This window comes from Manacus vitellinus, unplaced genomic scaffold (assembly GCF_001715985.3).
Source record: "Manacus vitellinus isolate BGI_N305 unplaced genomic scaffold, ASM171598v3 scaffold_7_pilon, whole genome shotgun sequence".
NCBI lineage: Eukaryota > Metazoa > Chordata > Aves > Passeriformes > Pipridae > Manacus > Manacus vitellinus.
In genome coordinates, this window is record NW_021940813.1 from 20,596,378 (window position 1) to 20,618,915 (window position 22,538).

Genomic DNA, 22,538 nt, shown 5'->3' on the forward strand with positions numbered 1-22,538 from the left:
TTAGCTGTTTATTTTATTCAATAGCATCTTATATTCATAGAAGACTAGTTGTATCTTTCTCTGTTGACATTTTCCTTTAGATTATTTCAGCTTGACTCTGTTATTTAATGTTCTTCAGTGTTCCCAAATCTCAATTTAATTACATTGTTCAAAAGGCCTAATGAACAAATCTTTTATCTTGCAATCTTAATATTAACATTTTCAGTATTTTTCCCCAAACTCAAACAAACATCATAAGCAGGCTATTCCTGCTAACTTCACTTATGAAAAACTTTCAGTTAAACAGATTTAGAGGAACCGTAATAAGCAATGATGAAGTTTGACCTGGTTTTGGTACATGTAAGTTGATGTACTGAAAACCAACAGTATTTAAGGCAAAAGACAAATAATTCTTAAACAGGCTCTTCCTTGTGAGGTACACAGCAGTGGTTCTAGATCTGGAAAGAAACACGATCTTGTGGAACTTAAAAAAAGCCCCACTCACACAAATACAGTACCTTCACTTAGCTTGTATCTTCCTTCTAAACTAAAAAATATGCTCTGACAATATTAGTATCACCTGTTGCAGGTGCGGTGATTAAAATGGCGCTGAATTCATCATGGCCACAGAGGTCCCCGTACCTTTCTAATCAGCTGTGTACTTCTGAAAATCCAGGGGACTAGGTGATATTCAGGTTGGGTGGGATTTGTTGTAAGGAGAGTACATACTTAAGAAAGTTGTACAGAAAGCTATTATAGGAGATCCATAAAAATTTTTTCCCAGCATAACGCTGACAAAGAGTGTGAAGAACAGGTCTAATAGATACATGAAGCTGATGCAATGTAGATGAAAATTTTAAACTGAAAAATGCAGACATGATGTGACAGATACATTTGAGAAATTTGCATTAAATTAATCTAATTGTTTTTGCTGAAAGGAAATGAGCAATGAAAGGTCTTTAAGTCAAACAAAAAATCTCTTGTTGGTTTTGATGGGATTTTAAGTACACTGAAATATTTAAAACATTTTTTCAAAGCTACCAAAAGCAAACTATCATTTAATTGCTACTGCATTCAATGCAATTCATTTATCCAAGCTTTTATTTTGAAACAAACCTTAGCAATATAAATGTATGCTTTTACAATCTGTAAAATACATCTAAGTTTCAGTTGTAATGTAATAAAAAATAACATTCACTGAAAGTAAACATTTTGAGTTGTGATAGCTCAAATTTATGAATTTACTGTCACTACTTTGTTTTAAGCACTGGCAGCAGAAAAGAGAAAGAGTTCCATTTTACTATGTTATTTATATGCTGTCATATTTCTTTCAGTCTTTGTATAAGATATTGACTTGACTTGACTTGCTCATATTTACAGTAGAACATACAGTAATATTAAGTTATTAATTAAGTTGTCTTTCATTGGTCCATATTTTCTCCTTCTGCTATGGTAGTTGTCAGAGGATTTCTAGCTCGCCAGCGCTTGCTACAGAAGATGAGCATCAAACAGCAAGAGGTCACCTCAATCAAAAGCTTCTTGCAGAACGCTGAGGATATGGGATTGAAAACATACGACGCCTTGGTTATTCAAAATGCTGCTGACATTGCCCGGGAAAATGACCGTCTCCGCAATGAGATGAATGCTGCTTACCACAGGGAAAAGTCAGAGGCTAGAAATAGGCCAGAAGAAGGCCACAAAAGGTAAGATAAGAAACACCTGCTGTAAAGACTTAACGTGTCTCTTCAGTTTTTGGAATTTCTTGCTCCGCTTAGAAGACCATAGAAATGACTGAGGAATTGCAAGAGGATAATATACTCAGCCCAATTAAACATTAGGTCGTATTTTTTTTCTGTATTTCCTTAAGTCTAGAAACTTAAGGAAACAGCTATATCCTATTCAGGGGACACCGAGCTTTAGAGGAACTTGTAAAAGTCTCTGGATTTTTTTTACAGAAATATTTTCTAATTCTATGATAAATAGATTATAGTTTAACATTCATCGATTCAAGCAAAAGAAAAATTCCTCCAACTTAAAATTCCAACCTTGAGAAATTGCTGAGATAATGAAAAACAGCTAAGAAAGTGTTAAAATACCATAAAGTCCATACTAAGAAATTCTGATTACACATCGAACTAAGGAGATTGATTGTGAAGAGGATCCTTTTATTTAAAAATGGGCAAATGTTTTTTGTTTAACTCCCATCAGGAGTACCTATTTTACGAGTCCAGTAAATGCTGGAAACCCTTTATGTAGGAACTGAGTCCCTGATCTCTTTTCTCTCAGACAGCTGAATGAGCAGTTAGCATTTGCAGTTAATCGGTATGTGTCAATAGCAAGAATGTGTCTATAACTTGCTGGATATATAAATGTTTATTTTTCCATAGGAACTTAATTTTCAACCAGAACAACTCCCTTTGCTTTCATTGCTTTTGTCAGTGACTTTTATTAAAGTGAAAATGGCAGTGCATCTGCTTAATTAGCTTCAAATATCCCAGTGATTATATATTGCAGGAAATGCCTTTGTAGGAAAGACTGTAATTAAACATTACAGTGAAAACAAATTATCCACTGAGCACCATGCTTTCATCTTGTACTATTTCATTTACTACATGGGCAGCTGGCTATATCCTGTGTATGAATTTCAGCTCTGCTGGTGATTTGTCATGCAGAAATACAATTTAAAAAGACAAATACTTGGGGATTTGTTTGTAAAATTACAGTATAGACATCTTCCATCTAATACATTACTACTCTAAGTGGAAAAGGTTTCGATGTTCTGATTCTTGGAGGAGTAAAATGTTAAAAGAATTTTTGTTAAAAATCAATTTGTTGGAAGCAGCTGAAACATTATTCTCAGTATGTATTCAAAAAAAAAGGAAAAAAATAGAGAAAGTAAAATTCCCAAATTTCAATTGAAACAACTAAGCATAATGTCATAATAATAACAATTATTGCTAAAGGTGATAATGAATAATTAAGTTTAAACTGGAATATATATATATATATGAGTGGAATCGTTCAAGTAACCACTATAGCTGGTTAAAAAGGTCATCTAATATTTTAAAGATTTGCATTACCTAAATGGAATTTATAGTTATCTTTTTAGAAAATAATGATAAAGGCTCAGTATTTGCTGCCTCAGTAACTTTCTATTAAAATGGGTTTCCTCGAAATTATCATTCAGATTGAAAACCCAGCTTTTGATTGTGTGTAGCAATCAAAGTGTGAACAATTCATTCAGCGAATGTCTGATCAACAATATGAAACTGCTTAAGCACGGGTGCGTTTGTGTGAAAAGGGGCCTGTGCCCTGATTTATCATGAAACAGGAAATGGAAGAAAGCTAGCAGCTTGATCTGGATTTGTTTGTCAGAAGATTACTACACACATCCCCTCGACACAGCAGGGGAGTTGTGAGATTGTTTACCAAAAAGCTGTTGTTACGTTTGCATGAACAGGTTCATTGTTATTGCTTGAATAATGCATCTGGGCCTTTTTTCTGTGTTTTCAGAGCTGAAGACAAGGGTGGGAAGGTCTCTGAGGACAGCTTTGCCGGCTGTCGAACGCCTAAGCACTTTCATTCCAGCTCCGTCCCTGTCCCCATGGCAGTGGAGAGCTTGGTACATTCTGTGACTGGGTCATCCATCAGATCCCCCTCCCTGCACTCTGTTTTCAGCATGGACGATAGCAATAGCCTGCCATCACCAAGGAAACAGCCTCCTCCCAAACCAAAGAGGGACCCTAACACACGACTGAGTGCCTCCTATGAGGCTGTTAGTGCTTGCTTGTCGGCAGCTTCTAAGGAAACGGCTAATGAAGGTTAGGCATAAAGGCAGAGACAGTCACAAATGTTACTCTGAGTTATTGATTTATTCTTTTCACTTTGATCCTTTTAAACACACCAAAGGGCCTTTGAAAGGTCCTGCTTCCTTGAAATATTTTGGTGGCAGTAAATAAAATTAGCCAATTTTATTTGTTCCCAAATCAGCAAATAATACTTATGTGTTCTAATTGCCTAGTTTGTAGAACTCCCTCTAGAAACAAATTATCTGTTAACTTGAGCTATTCTACCCCACTGACCATTTTATTTCACCTTTTAAACTATCTTGCATCATTAAAATAGAATGCTCGAATCTTGAATTTCACCTACTTAAACATTAAACTTTTTGCTACCTTTTCCATATGTTCATATGAATAACATATGCATTCAGGGGAATTTATGCCTTTTTGGTTTTTTTGCCATAATTTGCTTACAGTAATTTTTATTCTCTTTAGAAGGACAGTGTTGCAAAAGTCCTCAAGTGTCTCAGTGCATTATGGTGCACATAGCATGATTTTTAGCTTAGTTATTCTATTCTTCTTCACCCTTGAAGTGAATGAGTAGAAGATGAAGGGAAGGAATGCATTCTGCTTTCCTTGATAAGCCTGACTTGTCATGTTTTGTGTAGAAGATCTTCTAAGCTTATCAGGAAAGATCCTCCAGATTGGGTTTAAAGCTCTATATAACCATTCCCTAGTCTTGCATACAATGGATGAAAACATTCGCAGGTCCCTCTTGCAAAATTATTACTGTTCTGATGTCCAGTGCATTAGATTCAAGTCCACTGTTCTTAAACTCTCCCTTGCTTATTCACTCTCTGTGTAAGGAGAGATGAACTATGTCCAATATAGTTTTAAAACAGTATGGTTTAAGGAGGTCTCTAGTGACTTCATCTTCGTGTGCCCAACTCTGCAAGAGATTTAACCAAAAAGTCCTAGCAGAGGTTTTTTGAAAGAATGGCAATTTATATGTGGTGGTCTTAAAACTAAGCTTGTATATACTCACAAAACAACTTAGGAGTTCTTCTTCTATGTATGAAACAATAGGGCAAGTTTCCCTACCATATACTCACTTTGAAAGAATTATGTGAGTTTCCTGATTCTTTGTCCAAAACCAGCTCTGATTTACACCATCTAATTTTGATCTTAAAAGACCAATCATCTAGGTATCTAGTGTCTCCACTCCATACATGCCTAGTGGCTATGAAAAGACATCTAGTTTAGTTAACTGTATACTCAGTTGGGGATTTGCCCGTAGGCTATGGGATTCCCTAATGTTATAAATTATTTCCACACTTGCAGTACAAAAGAAGAGGTGGGCATAATATCTGCCTATAATTAGAGTTTTATAGATATTACATAAAAGGCGGATACTTCAGTTACTGGCAATCACGTGTCAATGTCAGTCCTAGTTAAAAGCATACCCCTCTCTCTTAGAGCACAAGGAGAAACAAGCACGTATTCTCATCTGTTACAGGTCCTGTAATACACATTTGGATTCAAAATATACCTCCTCAGGTGTGAGTTCTCATCTTTTAGTGGCAGTAGAGACTACCAAAGCTGATTATATGCCTAGGTAGCAAAGGCCTGTAGTTTGGAAGCTGAAAGTTCTGCATTTTGTTCATAGAAGTATTTATACTTTTGCCTGCACCCCTGTGTTTGTGACTGCAGATCATTGTAAAACTAAATGGGCAGCATTTGAGGGCTTAAGGTACTAGACTTGTGTAAGAAAAAACTGACTTTGATCTGTTAATAACACAGACATTTTTCACTTTCCTAGTACTGACCCGTCCAAGGCCACACAGTGATGACTATAGTACCATGAAAAAAATACCTCCCAGAAAACCAAAACGAAGTCCCAATACAAAACTTAGTGGGTCTTATGAAGAAATACCTGGCCAAAAGCCTGGGGATGTAAAAAAAGCAAGCACAGTAGTTAAACCAGGTGGATATGACTCTGTGACAGTACAGAGAGCAGCTTCTGCTGATGGGCCACAACATGGTGTATTGAATCTCTGTATGTCGCAAGAAGAGGAGGAAAATGAGCCTGTCTATATTGAAATGGTAGGGAATGCAATCAAAAGCAGTTCTGCTGAAGGAGAAAGTCCAGAACAAGGAGAATCTGTATATGAAGAAATGAAGTATTTTCTACCAGAAGAAGGAAGCAATGGTAATGGAATAATTCCAACAGTGACTGGATCTCCTCCTCTGTTGTTTGAAAGCAAAAAAAATGTTAATGTTGAAGATGGAACATTGGATGGAAGCAGCCAAGCAGCTTTGATCTATAAAGACTCCTGTGACATTCCAGCCCCTTTCCCTAACTTGCTCCCCCACAGACCACCACTTCTTGTATTCCCTCCAACCCCTGTCACGTGTTCACCTGCTTCTGATGAATCACCTTTAACACCACTAGAGGTCAAAAAGCTTCCTGTCTTGGAAACCAACCTAAAATACCCTGTGCAGTCAGAAGGCTCAAGTCCATTATCACCTCAATACTCCAAAGGCCAAAAAGGGGAGAATGAAAGACCAGCATCTCCAGGCTTGGTGGTGTTCAATGTTTCCAGCAGAGTGACTCCACCTTCCACACCACCTCCTCCTCTCCCACCACCCCCTCCTCCTGTACCACCTCCTATTTCCTACCGGGCTTCCACGCATTTTGCGTCTCCTCCAGAGACTTGCTCTAGTTTTCTGATTAATACAGGGAAAGCAGGTACAAACTCAGATCTGTCAAAAGTACCTCAGAGACCCAATCCTGCTCAACTTGGATGCTCATCTTCTCCATTCTCCAAACTGCCTTATTCCCCGAAGGTGGCAAGAGCAGATCACAGGAAATTGAACTCAAATTCATCATCTTCATTTCCATACAGCCCTACAAACTCAAGGTCATTGACCAGTCCCCTTGATGAGTTAACTAGCTTGTTCAACTCAGGACGGAGCGTGCTACGAAAATCTGCAGCAGGACGTAAGATCAGGGAGCCAGAAGGTAAGACAGTTCTCTGTGCTTTTGTATTGTGTATGTCTTTTGCATCAAAACTTTCTTACATTTCAAGCTGATAGACTGGGCAAAAATACAAAATGAAAACCTTGTTTAGTTTGTGGGGGTTTTTTAAAGAAAGGCCTGTTGTAGTCATAAGAAACACATACAAAAACATTTCATATAAAAATTATAGGTCTTAAGGTTTTGTTTGAGATATTAACTTTTCTTTTACCAAAATGTTTGTATGACACAAATTTAAATGTTTTTTAACATTCTAGCTGTTTCAATAAAATAAACACAGATGTTGCATTGTGTGAAAATGAATTTATGTTATCAATCTATTAAAATATTTTGAATGAAATATATGGCTAGGTGTTTGGTAAATGTACTTTATTTGAAGTCTTTCTTTTAAAGTTCCGTTATTTCAGTTCCATGAAGTTCTGAATTTGTTGATACAGCCTTCATTATTCTCCTAAATAGAGCATAGTCAGAGAGCCATGCAGTGAAGAAAATTTAAAAAGTTAAAAGTAAATAGCAGTTCTGTATCTCAATTACAACACTGACTTCAGCCTTCACATTACTTTTCTGATTAAAAAAAAATAACTCTCGTATTGAAAATATTCAGTACATTTTATATAGAAATTTCTCCTCATTGTAGCATCTCCCAAACACAAAATTCAGAGTGAGAAAACCTCTAGACTGTTTTCTCTGCTTCTACACTTCTGTCTGTCCAAACAGCTTGTCATAAGCAAGAACTGGGTGCAGCATATTCAAAATAGGCAATATAGAATCATAGAATTGATTAAGTTTGAAAAGAACTTTAGAATCATGGAGTCCAACTATGAAACCAACACTGCCACATCTACCGCTAAACCATGTCCCTAAGTGCCACATCTATGCATGTTTTAAATATTTCAGAGATGGTGACTCCAGCACTTTTCTGGGCAGCCTGTTCCAATAATTGACAACCCTTTCTGTGAGGACATTTTCCCTAATATCCAGTTTAAACCTCCTCTAGCACAACTTGAGGCCATTTCCTCTTGTCCTATCCCTTGTTACTTGGAAGAAGAAACTAGCCTCCACCTCACTAAAACCTCCCTTCAGGTAGTTGTAGAGAGTAGTGAGCCTTTTTTTTCGCCAGGCCAAGCAACCCCAGCTCCCTCAACCACTCCTCCTAAGACTTGTACTCCAGATCCTTTACCAGCTCCATTGCCTTTCTCTGGAACATACTACAGCTCATCAATGTCTTTCTTGTAGTGAGAGGCCCAAAAGTGAACACAGGGTTTGAGGTGTGGCCTCTCCAGTGCGGAGTATGGAGGCACAATCACTGCCCTGGTCCTGCTGGCCTGTGTTTCTTGTACAAGCCAGGATGACACTGGCCTCTTTGGCCACCTGAGCACACTGCTGGATCATGTTCAACCAGCATCCCCAGGTCCTTTTCTGCTAGGCAGCTTTCCAGCTGCTCTGCCCTCAGACTGTAGCACTGCATGGGGCTGTTGTGATCCAAGGACAGGACCCAACACTTGTCCTTTTTGAACTTTGTACTGTTGGCCTCAACCCATTGATCCAGTCTATCCATATCCCTCTGCAGAGCCTTCCTGTCCTATAACACTCCCACCCAACTTGTCATCATCTTACAGGAGGGCACCCTTTTGGCACATGGGGGTGGCCTGCTCCTGTGCTTTTAAGATTTCTTTCCTAAAACATGTCCAGCCTTCCTGGACTCCTTCAGGACTGCCTCACAAGGAGCTCATCAAGTAGTTTCCTGAAGAGGCCGAAGTCTGCCCTCCAAAACTCCAAGGTAGCAGTTCTGCTGACCGCTCTCCTGACTTCTCTGACAATCAAAAACTTATATTTTGTGATCCCTGTGCCCAAAATGGCCTCCAACCATCACATCATCCACTAGTCCTTTTCTGTTCACGAACAGCAGGTCCAGCAGGGCACCTTCCCTATTTAGGTCACTCACCAGTTCTCCTGACTCACTAGTCAGGAAGTTCTCTGCCACACACTCCAGCACCCTGCTAGACTGTTTCCTCTCTGCTACACTGTCTTTCCAGCAGACATCTGGTAAATTAAAGTCCTGCTTTAGAACAAGGGCTAGTGAGTCTTTTCCCCGCTGCTTTTAGAATATTTTATCTGCCCCTTCTTCCTGGTAGAGCAATCTATAACAGACTCCCACCATGATATATCTGCCTTGCTACCCTAATCTGTGATTCTTTATGCATAAACACTCAAGCCTTTAACCACAATCATCAAGCTTTAGACTGTCAAAACACTCTGTAACATACAGGGCTACCCCACCACCTCTCCTTCCTTGCCTGTCTCTTCTTCTGAAGAGTTTATAGCTCATCCACTGCAGTTGTTGAGTCATCTCACCACATTTCTGTGATTTCAACTATATCATAGTTTTCCAGCTGCACAGTGTGTTCCAGCTCCTCCTGTTGCCCATGCTGCATTCATCGGTGTAGATGTACCTCCATTGGGCTCTTGATATGCCACCTTCTGAGGGGAAGCCCAAGTCCTACTTTAGAAATACGAAACAAAACAGTAGAGAACAGGATGGATTCTCATATTATTCATTGCCTATTTTCTTAAATATGTACTGTTCCAGTGATTTTAGTATCATATCCTGATTTATGCAGCTATAATAAAATAGAAGCAGGTGATTGTTCTTGCTCTACATGTATATATGTCTGTGTGACACCCTACCTCTCTGTCCCTAAGAACCTTGACAGCCTTCAGCCAAAAACTGCTTTCAACCAAACACAATACGGAGATAAAGGTCTCAAAATTAATTGAGTTTTTATAGGTTTCATGAAAGTTAATGACTAGGTGGAGCTATCAGAGAAACCATGGTGGATGGAACCCTTGTGAATACTCCAGACCTTGCAAAATCTTTAGCTGGACCTTGCTTGTTCCTGAATGCTGAATTCAATCCTGTATGTTGAATGAGCTATGAACTGAGACTTCATCAATTCTCAACCTCAAGAGAATGTTTTGTTTGTTATTCTAAGTATGCAAATTCATGAAATTAGTAAAGGAGTTATTGCGGTAATGTTGCTTGCTTTGGCAAAATTACTTAATGACATTTACTGCCTATATATATATGTAGAAAGCTTTTTGAAGGTTTTTCATTGGTTTTGTGGTTGGTTTTGTTTTGTTTTTGTAAGTTGGGAGTCTTGTTTTATTATATAGGTTGTATATTTTTATCTGCTGGGAAGTAACTATTAAAGTCAGTTCTTTGGATATATGTTCTCAAGGCTCTTTTAATGTATTTGGTGAGGAATTGTGGTAAACCTACTCCACACAAGTAAATTTACCTTAAAAAAAAAAAGTTGCTATGGGATGGAAGATTTTTGAAAATGCAATTATCAACTAAATGTGACCAAGATAGAGTTCAGCCTGGGTCTCATGTGAGTTGAAGCTAGTGCATTAAGAGGGGCTACTGTAAAAACCCTTTAAATTTACCTTTCAGAGGGAAAATGTACTTCTGAATATTTCATCAAGGCAGCACTAAGTATGAAAGATCAAAGTTCAAGAAAGATACACAATAAAAACCCTGAATCAATATTTTATGAGTTAGGAAGCTACTGTATACTAAGTGCAGTTACATATGAATAGTTCAATGATTAGTGTATGGATTGAAAGTAACTAAAATACAGGTGTGTGTGTGTTTCTACAATTTACCATTTTTTATGTCTTTATTTTCTAGGGTAACAGCTGGAAAAATATTATTTAACCTTTCATTCAAAGTAATAGGATGGCAGTCATCCGAGTTGACTCTTTACATGTTATGTAAAATTAGAAGATGTCACGTGTTACTTTCTGATTTTTTTATCACCTATTGCCCAGTGCATATTACATTCCTGGAGGACTCCTCCCTTTCTTTCTGTCATTTGTAGTATTTTATTTATCGGAGATGATATGGTAAAAAAAAAAGTTAATAGAAATTCATTAAAGTTGAAGACATGGCCTAGAGCAGCACTCTATAATGTGCAGTTTCATTTTTTTCCATAACTTATAACCTACCAACAATCTTAACTAAAACCAGAAAGTAAAACTGTGGGCCATTTTGAAGTCATGGAGAGTAACTTGTGGGAATCAGGAAGTTTCAGTGTAGGATCATCAGCCTTGGAGATGGAAGCTTCCAACCAATATACGTGCAAAACAAAGAGATCCCCCAACATGCCTCCCTCTTGCCTGGAGGAGTAATTTCAGGACCTGAGAACACTGATGTCCTTTTGGCTTCTGACCCCTTTGTGAGAAAAGCTCATCCAGAATTACAGTAGAACACATTTGTGGTTTTCTGATGGGCTGAAGAGTTATTGTGAACTGAACTGAAAACACTCTTCTTTCACAAAGGCAACAACAAAAAAATCAAATGGCTACAGCTTTCATTACCTGGTGGGTTAGCCTGACCAGTTTTTTATGCAACAGTATTGTCTGCTGGTTCAAGCACTGATCAGGATCATATAGTATGCAATTTCATGCAAAATACCTCATGTGTAATAAGTGAAGTTTTCTGCTCTGTGGAGTTTATAGTTCAAATAAGCAGAACTGTTACAGGTGAGAACCGTTACAGAATAAAGTGATTTCTCCAAGGTTGAAAAGAGTTGTCATTGAAACTGCAGCCGTATTGTTAGACAGGGGTTTGTTTTCACTCTTTACAAAATGAGACTTGAATCCAGATAAGTGATAATACACACACACAAATTTCTTCTATTCTCTGTAATTTCTAGAATTAGAAAATTAAGTTAGCAAGACAGATTGAAACTGAATGGTCATGTGCAGAGCCCCTACTCAAATATTTTTAGACTGGACCTGAGATTTGAAAGTAGACCTCATGAAACCAAATTCAATCCCTTAATCACAAAACCACACTCTTAGCAGGATGTAAAAATATTTTTTAACTATCAAACATATAAGACAATCCTTATATAAGGAAAAGACAATTACATGTTTAAGCATTTCATATTAAATATTTGTGTTTTGCAGCATGGATGAATGATACTTGGATTTTGGTAGGTCATAATGTTATTTCTCTTTATTGGTACAGTTGATATTCAATTATTCCATACAATGGGGAATCATTTCCACTTCAGAGCAAAAGATAGAATAAATCCTAACCAGTCATCCATACTCAGATTGACAGTGACTATTCATCTAGATTCTAAAGAGAATGGAGCAAAGGAACTATAATTTTACCTTAACCTGGGTGAATTTCTTATCAGGCTATTGAGATAAAGACTCAATGCTTTCTCTTCTTCGTGCTTGTTGAGAAAAGATTGGCACAGATACTTAGCTTGTGTGTCTGAGCAAAAGAAAATGTGCAAGCTTGCAACCTCACATCTGTGCGCATAAGGAGAAAAGTTACGAAGACTTTTCCTTTATGTAGGTCACCAAGTTCTGTGAATTAGTGTTTCAGTACAAGTAGATCTGTATATTCAAGTCTATACAGTCTTCAGTAACCTATTCCTTTCCAAAACCATTTGGTAACTTTTATGGTAACAACAGCAAAGGCGTGCAAACTTGAGATTGTTAACAAAATGCCAGTACCATTCAAATGTTTGCCCAGTATCATTGGCATCCATTAACTATATGAATCCCTTCTTTATTTGCTTCCTAAGTAAGGTACTTCCAAGGCAGGTAGCTTCACCTATCAGTGTCTTATTCCACATTTTCCAGTTTAAGCACTGGAAGTCACAGGAAGATAGTTACAACTGACAAATGATACAGGTATTTAGATATACCTAGTTGGGAGTAAAGCTTGTCAAATACTCTATTGAGATTGGCTCAAACTTTGAAAATAACAAAATTTAATATGCATGTGTGGAAAGTACTGTCCTTTCAAAGGCAGGTATCCCTTTGTCAGCAGATTAGAGCAAGGTATTGTGTAGCTAATGTTTCAACAGTGGATTGCAAATTAAATCCCTACTTGGTTTTCTGAGATGAAATCCCAGTCCCTTACCCTCTAAGCCACTCAGCTTTTCATCTTAAGCAAATTAATAAAGATAATAATCATATATGCATATCATTCGTATTGTATAATGAAATAGTTTTACTTTCTTTGTGGAAAAGCTAACAATTTACAAACAATGAAGAATAGAGAAAGCTGTGTTTTCACCTTTTATCTTTTACCTGTGAATGCTGGAGGAATGATTGCATGAGGCATTGAACTTCTACTTCATCTTTCAAGTAAAATTCTCAAATTGTTAAGACTTAAATCAGCTAAGCTTCACAACACTTCTCAGAAAGAGATTAATATCTGTTTATATAATTGCCTTAATTAGCAGGGAGTCAGGGTGACTTTCTGTGACTAATTTTCAAATCAGATATCTAAACACAGGAGAGTCATCAACTTCTGATTCATAGAATCATAGAATATGCTTAGTTGGAAGGGACCCATCAGGATTATTGAGTACAACTCCTGCCGCTGGTCAGGACACCCCAAGAATCACACCATGTGCCTGAAAGCGTTGTCCAAATGCTTAAAATCAGACAGTTTTACTGCTATCTGGGGAGCATGTTCCAGTGCTAAACCACCCTCTGCATGAAAAACTTTTTCCTGATATCTAATCTAAACATTCCCTGATTCAGCTTAATGCCATTTCTTTGAGTCCAGTCACTGGTCATGAGAGTGAACAGATCAGTACTTAATCCCTCTGCTTTGCTTCTTGAGGATGCTGTAGACTGCAATGAGGTGTTCCCTCAGTCTCCTCTTCTCTAGGCTAAACAGACCAAGTGACCTCAGCTACTCCTTATAAGGCTTTCCCTCAAGGCCCTTCACCATCATCATTGCCCTCCTTTGGACACTCTCTAGCAGCTTAATATCTTTCTTATATCGTGGTGCCCAAAACTGCCACAATATTCAAGGTGAGGCTGCACCAGTGCAGAGCAGAATGGGACAATCCTCTCCCTCGACTGGATGGTGATGCTTTGCCTGATACCCCCCAGGACAGGGGTATGACTCATATTCAACTTGCCATTGATCAGAACCACCAAGTCCCTTTCTGTGGCCCTGTTCTCCATCCTCTCATTCCTTAGTGTGTACACACAACCAGGGTTGCCCCATCCCAGGTGCAGAATCTGGCACTTTGTGTTGTTGAACTCCTGCGGTTGGTGATTGCCCCGTCCTCTGATTTATCGAGGCCTCTCTGCAGGACCTCCCTGCCTCTGAGGGAGTCAAAAGCTCCTCCCAGTTTAGTGTCATCAGCAAACTTACACATTCACTATTTACTACTTGCACCTCTCAATCTGAATCTCTTGCAGTAGGTACAGAAAAGTGGGAGGAAGCCAAAGCACTGCTAGTAAGAGTTTAATGCAAGTCATTACAAAAAGGCCCATTCTTGGCTAACCATAGATACCCTATGCAGAAAATTACAAAGGAGGAGACAGAACTACTGGCAATATAGTTGCCATCCAGCCCATGCTGGGTGATTTTTCACAGGAAATAATTGTGGTTTCCATTATTGCAGCAGAAAAAGAGGTTAGAAGAGTCTAGAGAAAGTATACTTCATTCCTATTTTCAGAATATTTATGAACTTTTGTACAGCCTGAAAGATATCACCTTAATCTGCAGTCTTCTCCTCAGCTATAAGTCTGCTATTATCTGGATAATGTATCACAGAAAAGATCTGTTGTTTCAGGATAAACACAATGTACCAAGAATAATTTTCCATTTCCGAATATCTGAAAACTAGTATATTTAACTGCTGAAGAGTGTTTTGGTTTTCTAATATGACTTTTTTTTTCACTGTAGCATTTCTCTTCCTGGGTGATTTCACTGTTTGCTCTTACAGACTAAAATCATGTAATGTGGAATTTGCTTTGTTTTTCTGTTCTGACATGGGAAAAAGACTTTGTGTGTGATTACCATAAACAATTATAACCTGAAGATTATTAGAAGAACAAAACAAGTCTAATTTTTAGGTCAAAAAAGGATAGGTATTGTCATAAAACTTTATATTATTTTGCATTTTAAGTGCTTGTATTGAAAATAAAATCAAATCCTTAGCAGTCCTCCATACAATTTCTAAAACTTATATCCATAGAAATAGAGGTTGAAGGAGACTGTGAAGCCCCAGAATTGCAGAGGAAATATCACTGCATTTTTGATTTCCATTGACCTTATACTGTAACTATCTACAGCTTTTGGAAAAGGATATTGAAGTAGGCAGTTCCTTGGTCTAACCCAGTGCAGGCTCTCTCATGTTCATACCTTGTCACTGCTGAACAGGAGGAAAGCTGAGGAGAAATAATTGCACTGACTTTTCTGTTCCTTTTACATGGTCCATTTCTGAGAACTGCAGGAATTTCTTTTAAATTGCTGACTCTGTTTTGTATTGTTTCCATTGAGTTGGATTTACTTTGTGTTCCCTTCATCCTGTCTGATCTTTGAACACAATAACCACACCATACTGGTTCAGCTTAGTGCATTTCAAACCTATAGATTTTAATAATATCCCACTTTTAATAATGACTTTGATCATTCAGGTAGACATTTACAGGATTAGTATTTTCATAGCAATGTATTTTCTTCAACATCTGATGCAATATCATGGTTCCAAATTCAGCAATGGTTCGGGAAGCTGTCTCATTACTGACAGTGTTGTCAGCTTCTCTAAATAGTAAAAAGTCTTCAGGATTTTTTATTTGTGATTCAAGATGCAAACCCACAAAGGGCTTTGTTTAGGAGCCACTACATCACTAATCGTAAACCAATTGTGAGAAATTGGTCATATCTGAGAGATGGAAATTGAATTGTACCACCCTTACATTCTTGATACCAAACAAGAAGGTGGGTATTTGTCAGTAAATGTCATGTCATTTCATTTTACAGGACTACAGGCATTTGGAACATAGTGGAGAATGAAATATAGCCACGCATATTAGTGGAGGTCTCTAGTTGAATTCTCAACTTGAGTGAGAAGTCTCTTCAGATGCTTTTAACTTATTTACATCCGTCTCAGCATTAAATCTTTTTTTGCATAGAACCTCTGTATAGAACAATAATTCCATGTCACAGAAAATGTCAAGATTATGACATTTATATTTGTTTTGCCCTGAAATGAAAATCAAGCATTCTAAAATAGTGTGCAGAAATAAATATTCTTTTATGTCCAGGCTTTCACAAATTTTTGTAAAGTATTGAAATGGTCTGCCTCAAACATAGTAAAATGTTTCATACTGAAAATGTCAACAACTTAATGTGTTGACTTTTTTTTTGGACCTAAATAAGTTCAAGAGTGGAAATTTCAACACTGGTCAAGTTGTCGTTTAAGGGTATCTCTGCACAACAAGGAAAGCTGTCCTCCTCCTCCTCATCATCATCATCATTATCATCATAGCTAGTAGGAGAAAGCTGTCTTACAAACAAGCCAAACTACTTCTAAACTCACTGGCTCAGGTGTCCAAGACAATGGCTATGCAAATTTCAGCCCCGAAGTGATAACCCAAAGTTATTGGTAGAAGTCATGGAGTTCACCATGAAACTATGAAATTCTATAGGCCTGCATGTGTGGATTATGTTCTAGTTCCAGCATTGACATTTTATGGGGCTGGATGGAGAAGCGAGAGAAGACAGTTGGTAAGAGACTGGGAAATAGACTTGGTCATAAACATGGGGGTACCCTGACTCTCATGCTCTCTCCACACTGCTGCACTCTGCTGTGAGACGGTAGCAGAATGTTTGGAAGTGGAGCACTGGAAGCAGTAGCAGTTTGGGGCATCTGTCTTCTTCTTGGCCCCAGAAGTGAGTGGGAAAATACAGAAACCTTCAAGTTCAGTGCTTTTTTGACTTGAGTTTTCACTCTATTTTAAAATGAAAAACATGAAAACTAATTTTATACTCTTTGAGGTGAATTTTTTAAAACAAAAAACAAAATAGACTTGAAGTTCTACATTTCATTATTTCTCTTAGCTCTTTCCTTAAGGGCAGGTTGCAGTATGATGCTGACATACTAGTAGCATTTAGGGACACTTTTTAGCCACAAATTGGCTATATTTGTCCACAGTATGGATGCTTATCACACTGCATCCATGATAGTCATACGTTCTTGCTTTGAGGTTAACTAAGGTGTCATTAACCATCACTCTATCCCTTCAAAATGAACTTACAAACAAGTTAATGATATATCTAAATTCAATTTTTGTTTTAGAAACTCACTTTGAAAGCAAATGGGATTGTTGTCTGAGAGGTTTCCTACAATAGCTGTCCCTGTTTGGTGGGCAGGTTTACAGTACAGGTGAACCAAAAATATTCCTTGGATTGTCTCTTAGGATCTACTCAAATAATTCTTCTACCCAACGCAGTCACCTATGCTAAGACTTCTGCATTGCAGTCAGTGCCAGAGCTGGTATGAGAGGGATCCTGAAAAATCTCTGTAGGAGCATTCTGTGGGAAAAGTAAATAGAACTGATGTGATGTTGTTGGCAGTAGCAAATCTGTATCTGTTTGTTTCTTTGGAGATTTTTGTTTGTTTATTTTTACAGTATTTGCAACTTTATCTGAGGGGGAGGGAGGTTGAGACAGTGTCTCATCACATAATTCCTTCCAACTAAAGCCCAGCAGTAATCGCTGTTCTGTTACCGAGATACCACACAGAAACGTAAACAAACTTTAATGTCTGCCTTCAAGAACAACTGCTGCATCCACATGACTTAGATGAAAACAGTTTGAAAAAAGGGAAGCTGTGTTTCTCAGCAAATTGCCTCCTCCTTTTCCAGCACACCAGCAGCTTTTTAAACACAAAAACAGAACAAGTAGACTCTTTGGTTGGCCAATCAACACACCTAACAGTAAATAAAACTATTACAGAGTGAAATCAGCTACTTTTTTTTTCCATATTAGACTTGAAAAGGTGGTGGACATGGGAAGAAATGCTTTTTCTAAGGCAGGAAGTTGTCCCAAGCAGTGCTGCCCTCCTACCTACCGTGTGTGGTTAGTTATGGACCTCAGAAAGGCCTGCAGAGACCAGTTCCTAGAGAAGATGAGATGAATGAAATCCCCAGTCCTTGAAATATGTACACTAGCTGGAGTCTACCTCACTGCACTAAAATGGTGTTCCAAGGTCTTGCTCAGATACTATCAGGCAAGAGAGGTGGCAGCCTGTCCAGATATTCTTCATCCTTTACTAGTGTTTGACAAGGGTGTTTTCTCCACTTCAGAGCAGTATTCCTAGTCTCATGTTGCAAACAAACCTAGTTCAACAATTCAGAGTCCTCCAGAAAGGGAAAGAAGGCACTTATGTTATCTGTCTCCCCCACCAACTCTGAAAGTTTACCTGGTCCAGGGATGTCCCTAACATTACTTCTAGGAAGGGGGGAAAGATCTGTAGGTTGTAATGATTGTCACTGAAATAAATGTAAAATAAGAGCACTATCTTCCCACCAGCACAAGTCTGTCAGAGAAGAAGGAAGAAACCTTCCTGTTCTAGGTGTATGCTTTCCGATCTGTGTTTACAAAATAGTAATTGAACTGATGGCTCTTAAGGTCTGAACCAGACTTAGAGTTCCTGCAGCTACTTCAGCAACTTCCTTCTCACTACCATCCACATCTTCTGAACTGTGGCTGGTTGGTGTCACACTAACACAATATTCTTCGGAGGAGCTCATTCCCTCCAGCAAAGTGAGTTTTGTCGTGGCCCATGTCTCCTCTCTTTGCTTTCCAGTGTTCACACAGAGGTTCCATGAATGCAGCTTCCCAGAGCATTTTGTGTTTGCCTGCTGCACTGAAGAATGCGGCTTCTGGAGTGGCTCGTAGCATCATCTGATGGCTCCACTTACACAGCTCAGAGAGATAGGGTGCAGGAAGTGACACTGCAAATTCATTGCTACTATCCTAGGAGCATCACTGCAGGGGGGAAGTCCTAGACAATTGCTGCTGTAAGGGTGAGCTTCGTGAGGTGAAATAAATCAATGAATAATTACTGCCTCTGATGGCAGTGGCAGCCAGCAGCAGGACTAAGAGGGTGAGACAGGCAGCAGCACTAATAGACTGGGGGAATCCTGTCTTGACAGTTTTCAGCCTGCTCCATTTCTTTCAGCAAATAAGATGCATCTGTTTGCCTCCAGCTCTCAGTAGACAAAGTAAACAGTCATGCTACAGGAGGTCATGGTGTGACTTCATGTGAGTAAACTGAACCACTCTGAAGCAATATGCATTTTCCAGTGAAAGGGCACCCAAGACAACATGTGCTGAGGGTAGCTAGCAAATGCCACAGAAAAGGGATGTCTCAGCACTAAGAGCAAAACAGGAAACACCAAGTATAATTGTCAAGGTGCAACAAAACAGTGAACACTAGAGCCAAAATAAAACGACCCATTCTCATTTAAACTCCTCTCCCCTTCCTTCTTCAAAAAATATCTGCAAAATTTCTGCCATATTTTTCCCCCCTCACTTCACAATGTCCACTTGCCACTGTAAATGTAACAAATATCTAGGGTCAGCCATGAGGATTCAGTATATTCCTGACTTTCCCAAGAAAGAATGAGAGCGCAGATCAGAAATCCATTCTGTCTGCAGCATCTTGTCTTTTATATGCTGGTTAATAGGATCCATCAGTACTCTCTTATTCACGTGTATAATAATAAACTGCTTGATTTGAAATTCCTATTTTGCTGTAGGCTAGTCATAAGTTTCAAGGAAATTGAGCTATTTAGCTTTTAGATTTCATGGTAGTCCAGATACAAAAAGCTTCTCCTCCTGTACTGCATTAATTTATCTGCCATAATTTATGTGGCTTCCTTTTTTTAAGTTGCTGATACAGTGTGAGTAGCTGTGGATCTTGATACCTAAACTTGTGTATTGATTATTGATTACAGAAAACCATGTTTTCTATGAACAACAAAATAATGTTTGATGTTATACTGAGGTTGTTTCAAATTTAGAACTGAGATACATCCTGCCTAGATTGTGACACTGAATTTCCTCAGCTAAGAGCTCGTCCTTAGGTGTCTGTTTAATTAAAGAAAATAAATGTGTGCCTTGAAAGAATGGTCATGTCAAGTCAGATCAAGAGGAGTGTATTACTTCCATTTATACCAGAGCAAAACTAGGGAGAACTTGCTCTCCCTATACAGTCAGGATGAAGCCTTCAAATGTGGCTTCAGGAGAACTGTGTAGTGCTCCACTAGTCCCATCTGATCTGAGGCAGTTTTTGTTCCACAGTTTTCTTTTTTTTTCTGAGATGGATTAATATTGACCACTGATTTCTGATTGTGGTAACTAGCTGTCAAGATGAAGGGCTATATCTGTTTCGTTAAATGAACCAGTGCCATGAAATATCCTTGGTATGGCAGCTCAATCCTTTGCACATTCAAAGTGCTAGAGCAGTCCCTGGCATCGTTTGGGACCTGGCAGGCTGGCTCCCTTCCAGGAAGATCTGGACATGGTTCAGGAAACGACACAGGCCAGGGACTATTCACAGTAGATTATTTGGATGCAACCTCTCTGCTGTGGAGGGCAAGAAACTGTAATAGCACAGATATGGGTCCCTTACCATATGCCTCAGGGCCAGAGAACAGTTATGATCACATTTGAATAACCAGATTAGACAAAGCAAGAGTCCCTCTATATTTACCCTATAGGAGTCCCTTGGTGCTTTGGCCGTGCTGCACAAAGCACCCAAGGTAAGCATGAATGTGATCCAAAACCTGCTGAAAGCAGTGGAGGCTTTCTGTTGTTAATGATGACTTTTCAGTCAGATTGTAAATGAACTCTAAATGTTATAAGAAGTATTTGGAAAAAAACATGGGGACAGAAATACATTATAAGTATATCTCCATTTAAAGAAAGGAGACCAAAGCAAGGACTTTGACAGAAAAGAAAAATACAACCCAACCGGGTGAGTTACTGCTGGGCCTTTAAAGCATACTAGTTTTTCATGTCTTGCTGCACAAACAGTCTGTCATGATTCCACCTAAATGCTGATAGCAATCATTGATTTATACTTTGCTTTAGACTTTGTTAAATAGGCTAAATGTATAATTTCTGTAGAAAACTAATAGCTTCTCAAAATATTTCAGTATTGCGATTTAATCTGTCATCTGAATAGAGCCTGTACTGGCTCATTTTCTAATTTGGTGATAAAGCATTAATTCAGCCTAAATGCTATTTATGAAATAACTATGATGTTTGGGATCATACATTTTATGTTTGAGGGGAAAAAAGAGCTTTATAATCGGGTATTTGAAAGTCATGGCTCAATTAAAAGAGTTTAAGTTATTCTTTTGACAAAAAGTTCTATGGCAGACTTTCTGTGTATTGATTTCTTTTAAAAGTGATATAATGACTCAAAAAGGGGGGGAAGCAAATACATTAATTTCCATAATTGCCATATTCTAAATTCTTTTTTACAAAATAAGTGAAAACCTGTCCATATGGTGCCTTATGACCTTGTCATGAGTTTTAAACTTGGTCTCTTCCAAGAACATTAAGGATAACAAGCAAATGTGGATTTCATGAGCTGCCTCTTTTGCATACTGTTCCTATTACACTTTTCAAGTAATGTTGATGTAATTAATTATGTATTTGTTGGAATATGGAGCTTGCTTGTAAGGAAATAACTGTTACACTTTGATTTGTTATACTCTGATTAAAAGCGCTGTACATATGATTGCTTCCAGCTAGTAACTATGCTACAGCATAGCTGAGGGGCAAATGATGCCTTCCATCCAAATATCCATACATCCTTGTAGTCTATACATAGTCATTAACTGCAAGATTAGTCAGAGTAGAACTTGTCTGAGTCAGAGATATCTTTTCGGCAAAGTCAGTTTACTGAAATAATAGTCCAAATGCTGTTCACTTTTCAGAATCTTTAGGTTTTCACTTAAAGGTTGTATTCCTTTTATAATCATGAACTCCCACCATGCTCTTACAGCTGATACCTGTCTGTAGCTAGTCTCTCGCAAGGAGGTATGGATGTCTCTTCAAATAACATCAAATACTAGCTGGAAACTGTTAGAGATGCTGTTACTTTAAAAAAAATAAATATTGAAATCTGATAAGTAATCCATCCATCTATTAAGAACAGCAGATCACAAGTCTGAACAAAATCTAACATTCAGCATGTTGGTGAAAATGTTCGACCATAGTAACCATTGTGCATTTTTCCTGTCTTCTAAAGTATTTCTGATAGTTTCAGAAAGTCAATAAGGGATAAGAGAGCAGTGCATATATGCATATCTGCAGGATTTCATGGCAGCAAGGGCAAGTTGACATTAATGTGGAGAAAAGTCCAAATTTCTTATGTTAGGTTACTAAGAAAACATGAGGGTAAAAAAAATGGTCTGCATTTCAGACCAATACTTGACAGATAAAATAGGAATCAGTAGGAATTTTAAATAGACATATTATGATAAGAAGTCAGGAAACACCTTTGTTATGCTCACGGATATTTTGGATAGTGAGGAGGCAGGACAGAGAGGGATACCCCTGCGCTGAAGATCAAGTCAGGGCCTTCTGGCATGTCTAATGAAAAAGCAAATGCAAAGTACTGCAACTGGGAAGGTATTACCTCTTACAATGACATAGGCTGGGATCAGGCTGTCTGAGGAGCAGCCCTGGGAAAAGGGTGCTGGGGGCCCTGGGAGCTGGGCAGGAGCCATCAGTGAGACTTGGCGTCAGAGACAGCCAGTAGCACCCAGGGCTGTGACCTCCACTGAACCCTCTCCAGTAGCTCCTTGTCTCTTTTGTACTGGGGAGCCCAGAACTGGACACAGTAAATGCTCAGGGCTGAAGTGTGGTTCTGTAAGCACAG

The 22,538-nt window shown here is 38.5% G+C and overlaps 1 protein-coding gene across 2 annotated transcripts in view; it reads left to right on the forward strand.

The window, feature by feature from the left end:
- MYO16 (myosin XVI) overlaps positions 1-22,538 on the forward strand; it is a 279,137-nt gene that overhangs the window by 229,044 nt on the left and 27,555 nt on the right. For both annotated transcript variants that reach the window (XM_018084334.3, XM_018084332.3), the window contains exons 30-32: positions 1,436-1,682; positions 3,493-3,800; positions 5,581-6,783. In XM_018084334.3, the coding sequence (XP_017939823.2) occupies positions 1,436-1,682; positions 3,493-3,800; positions 5,581-6,783 (1,758 nt within the window). The remainder of the gene's footprint in view (positions 1-1,435; positions 1,683-3,492; positions 3,801-5,580; positions 6,784-22,538) is intronic.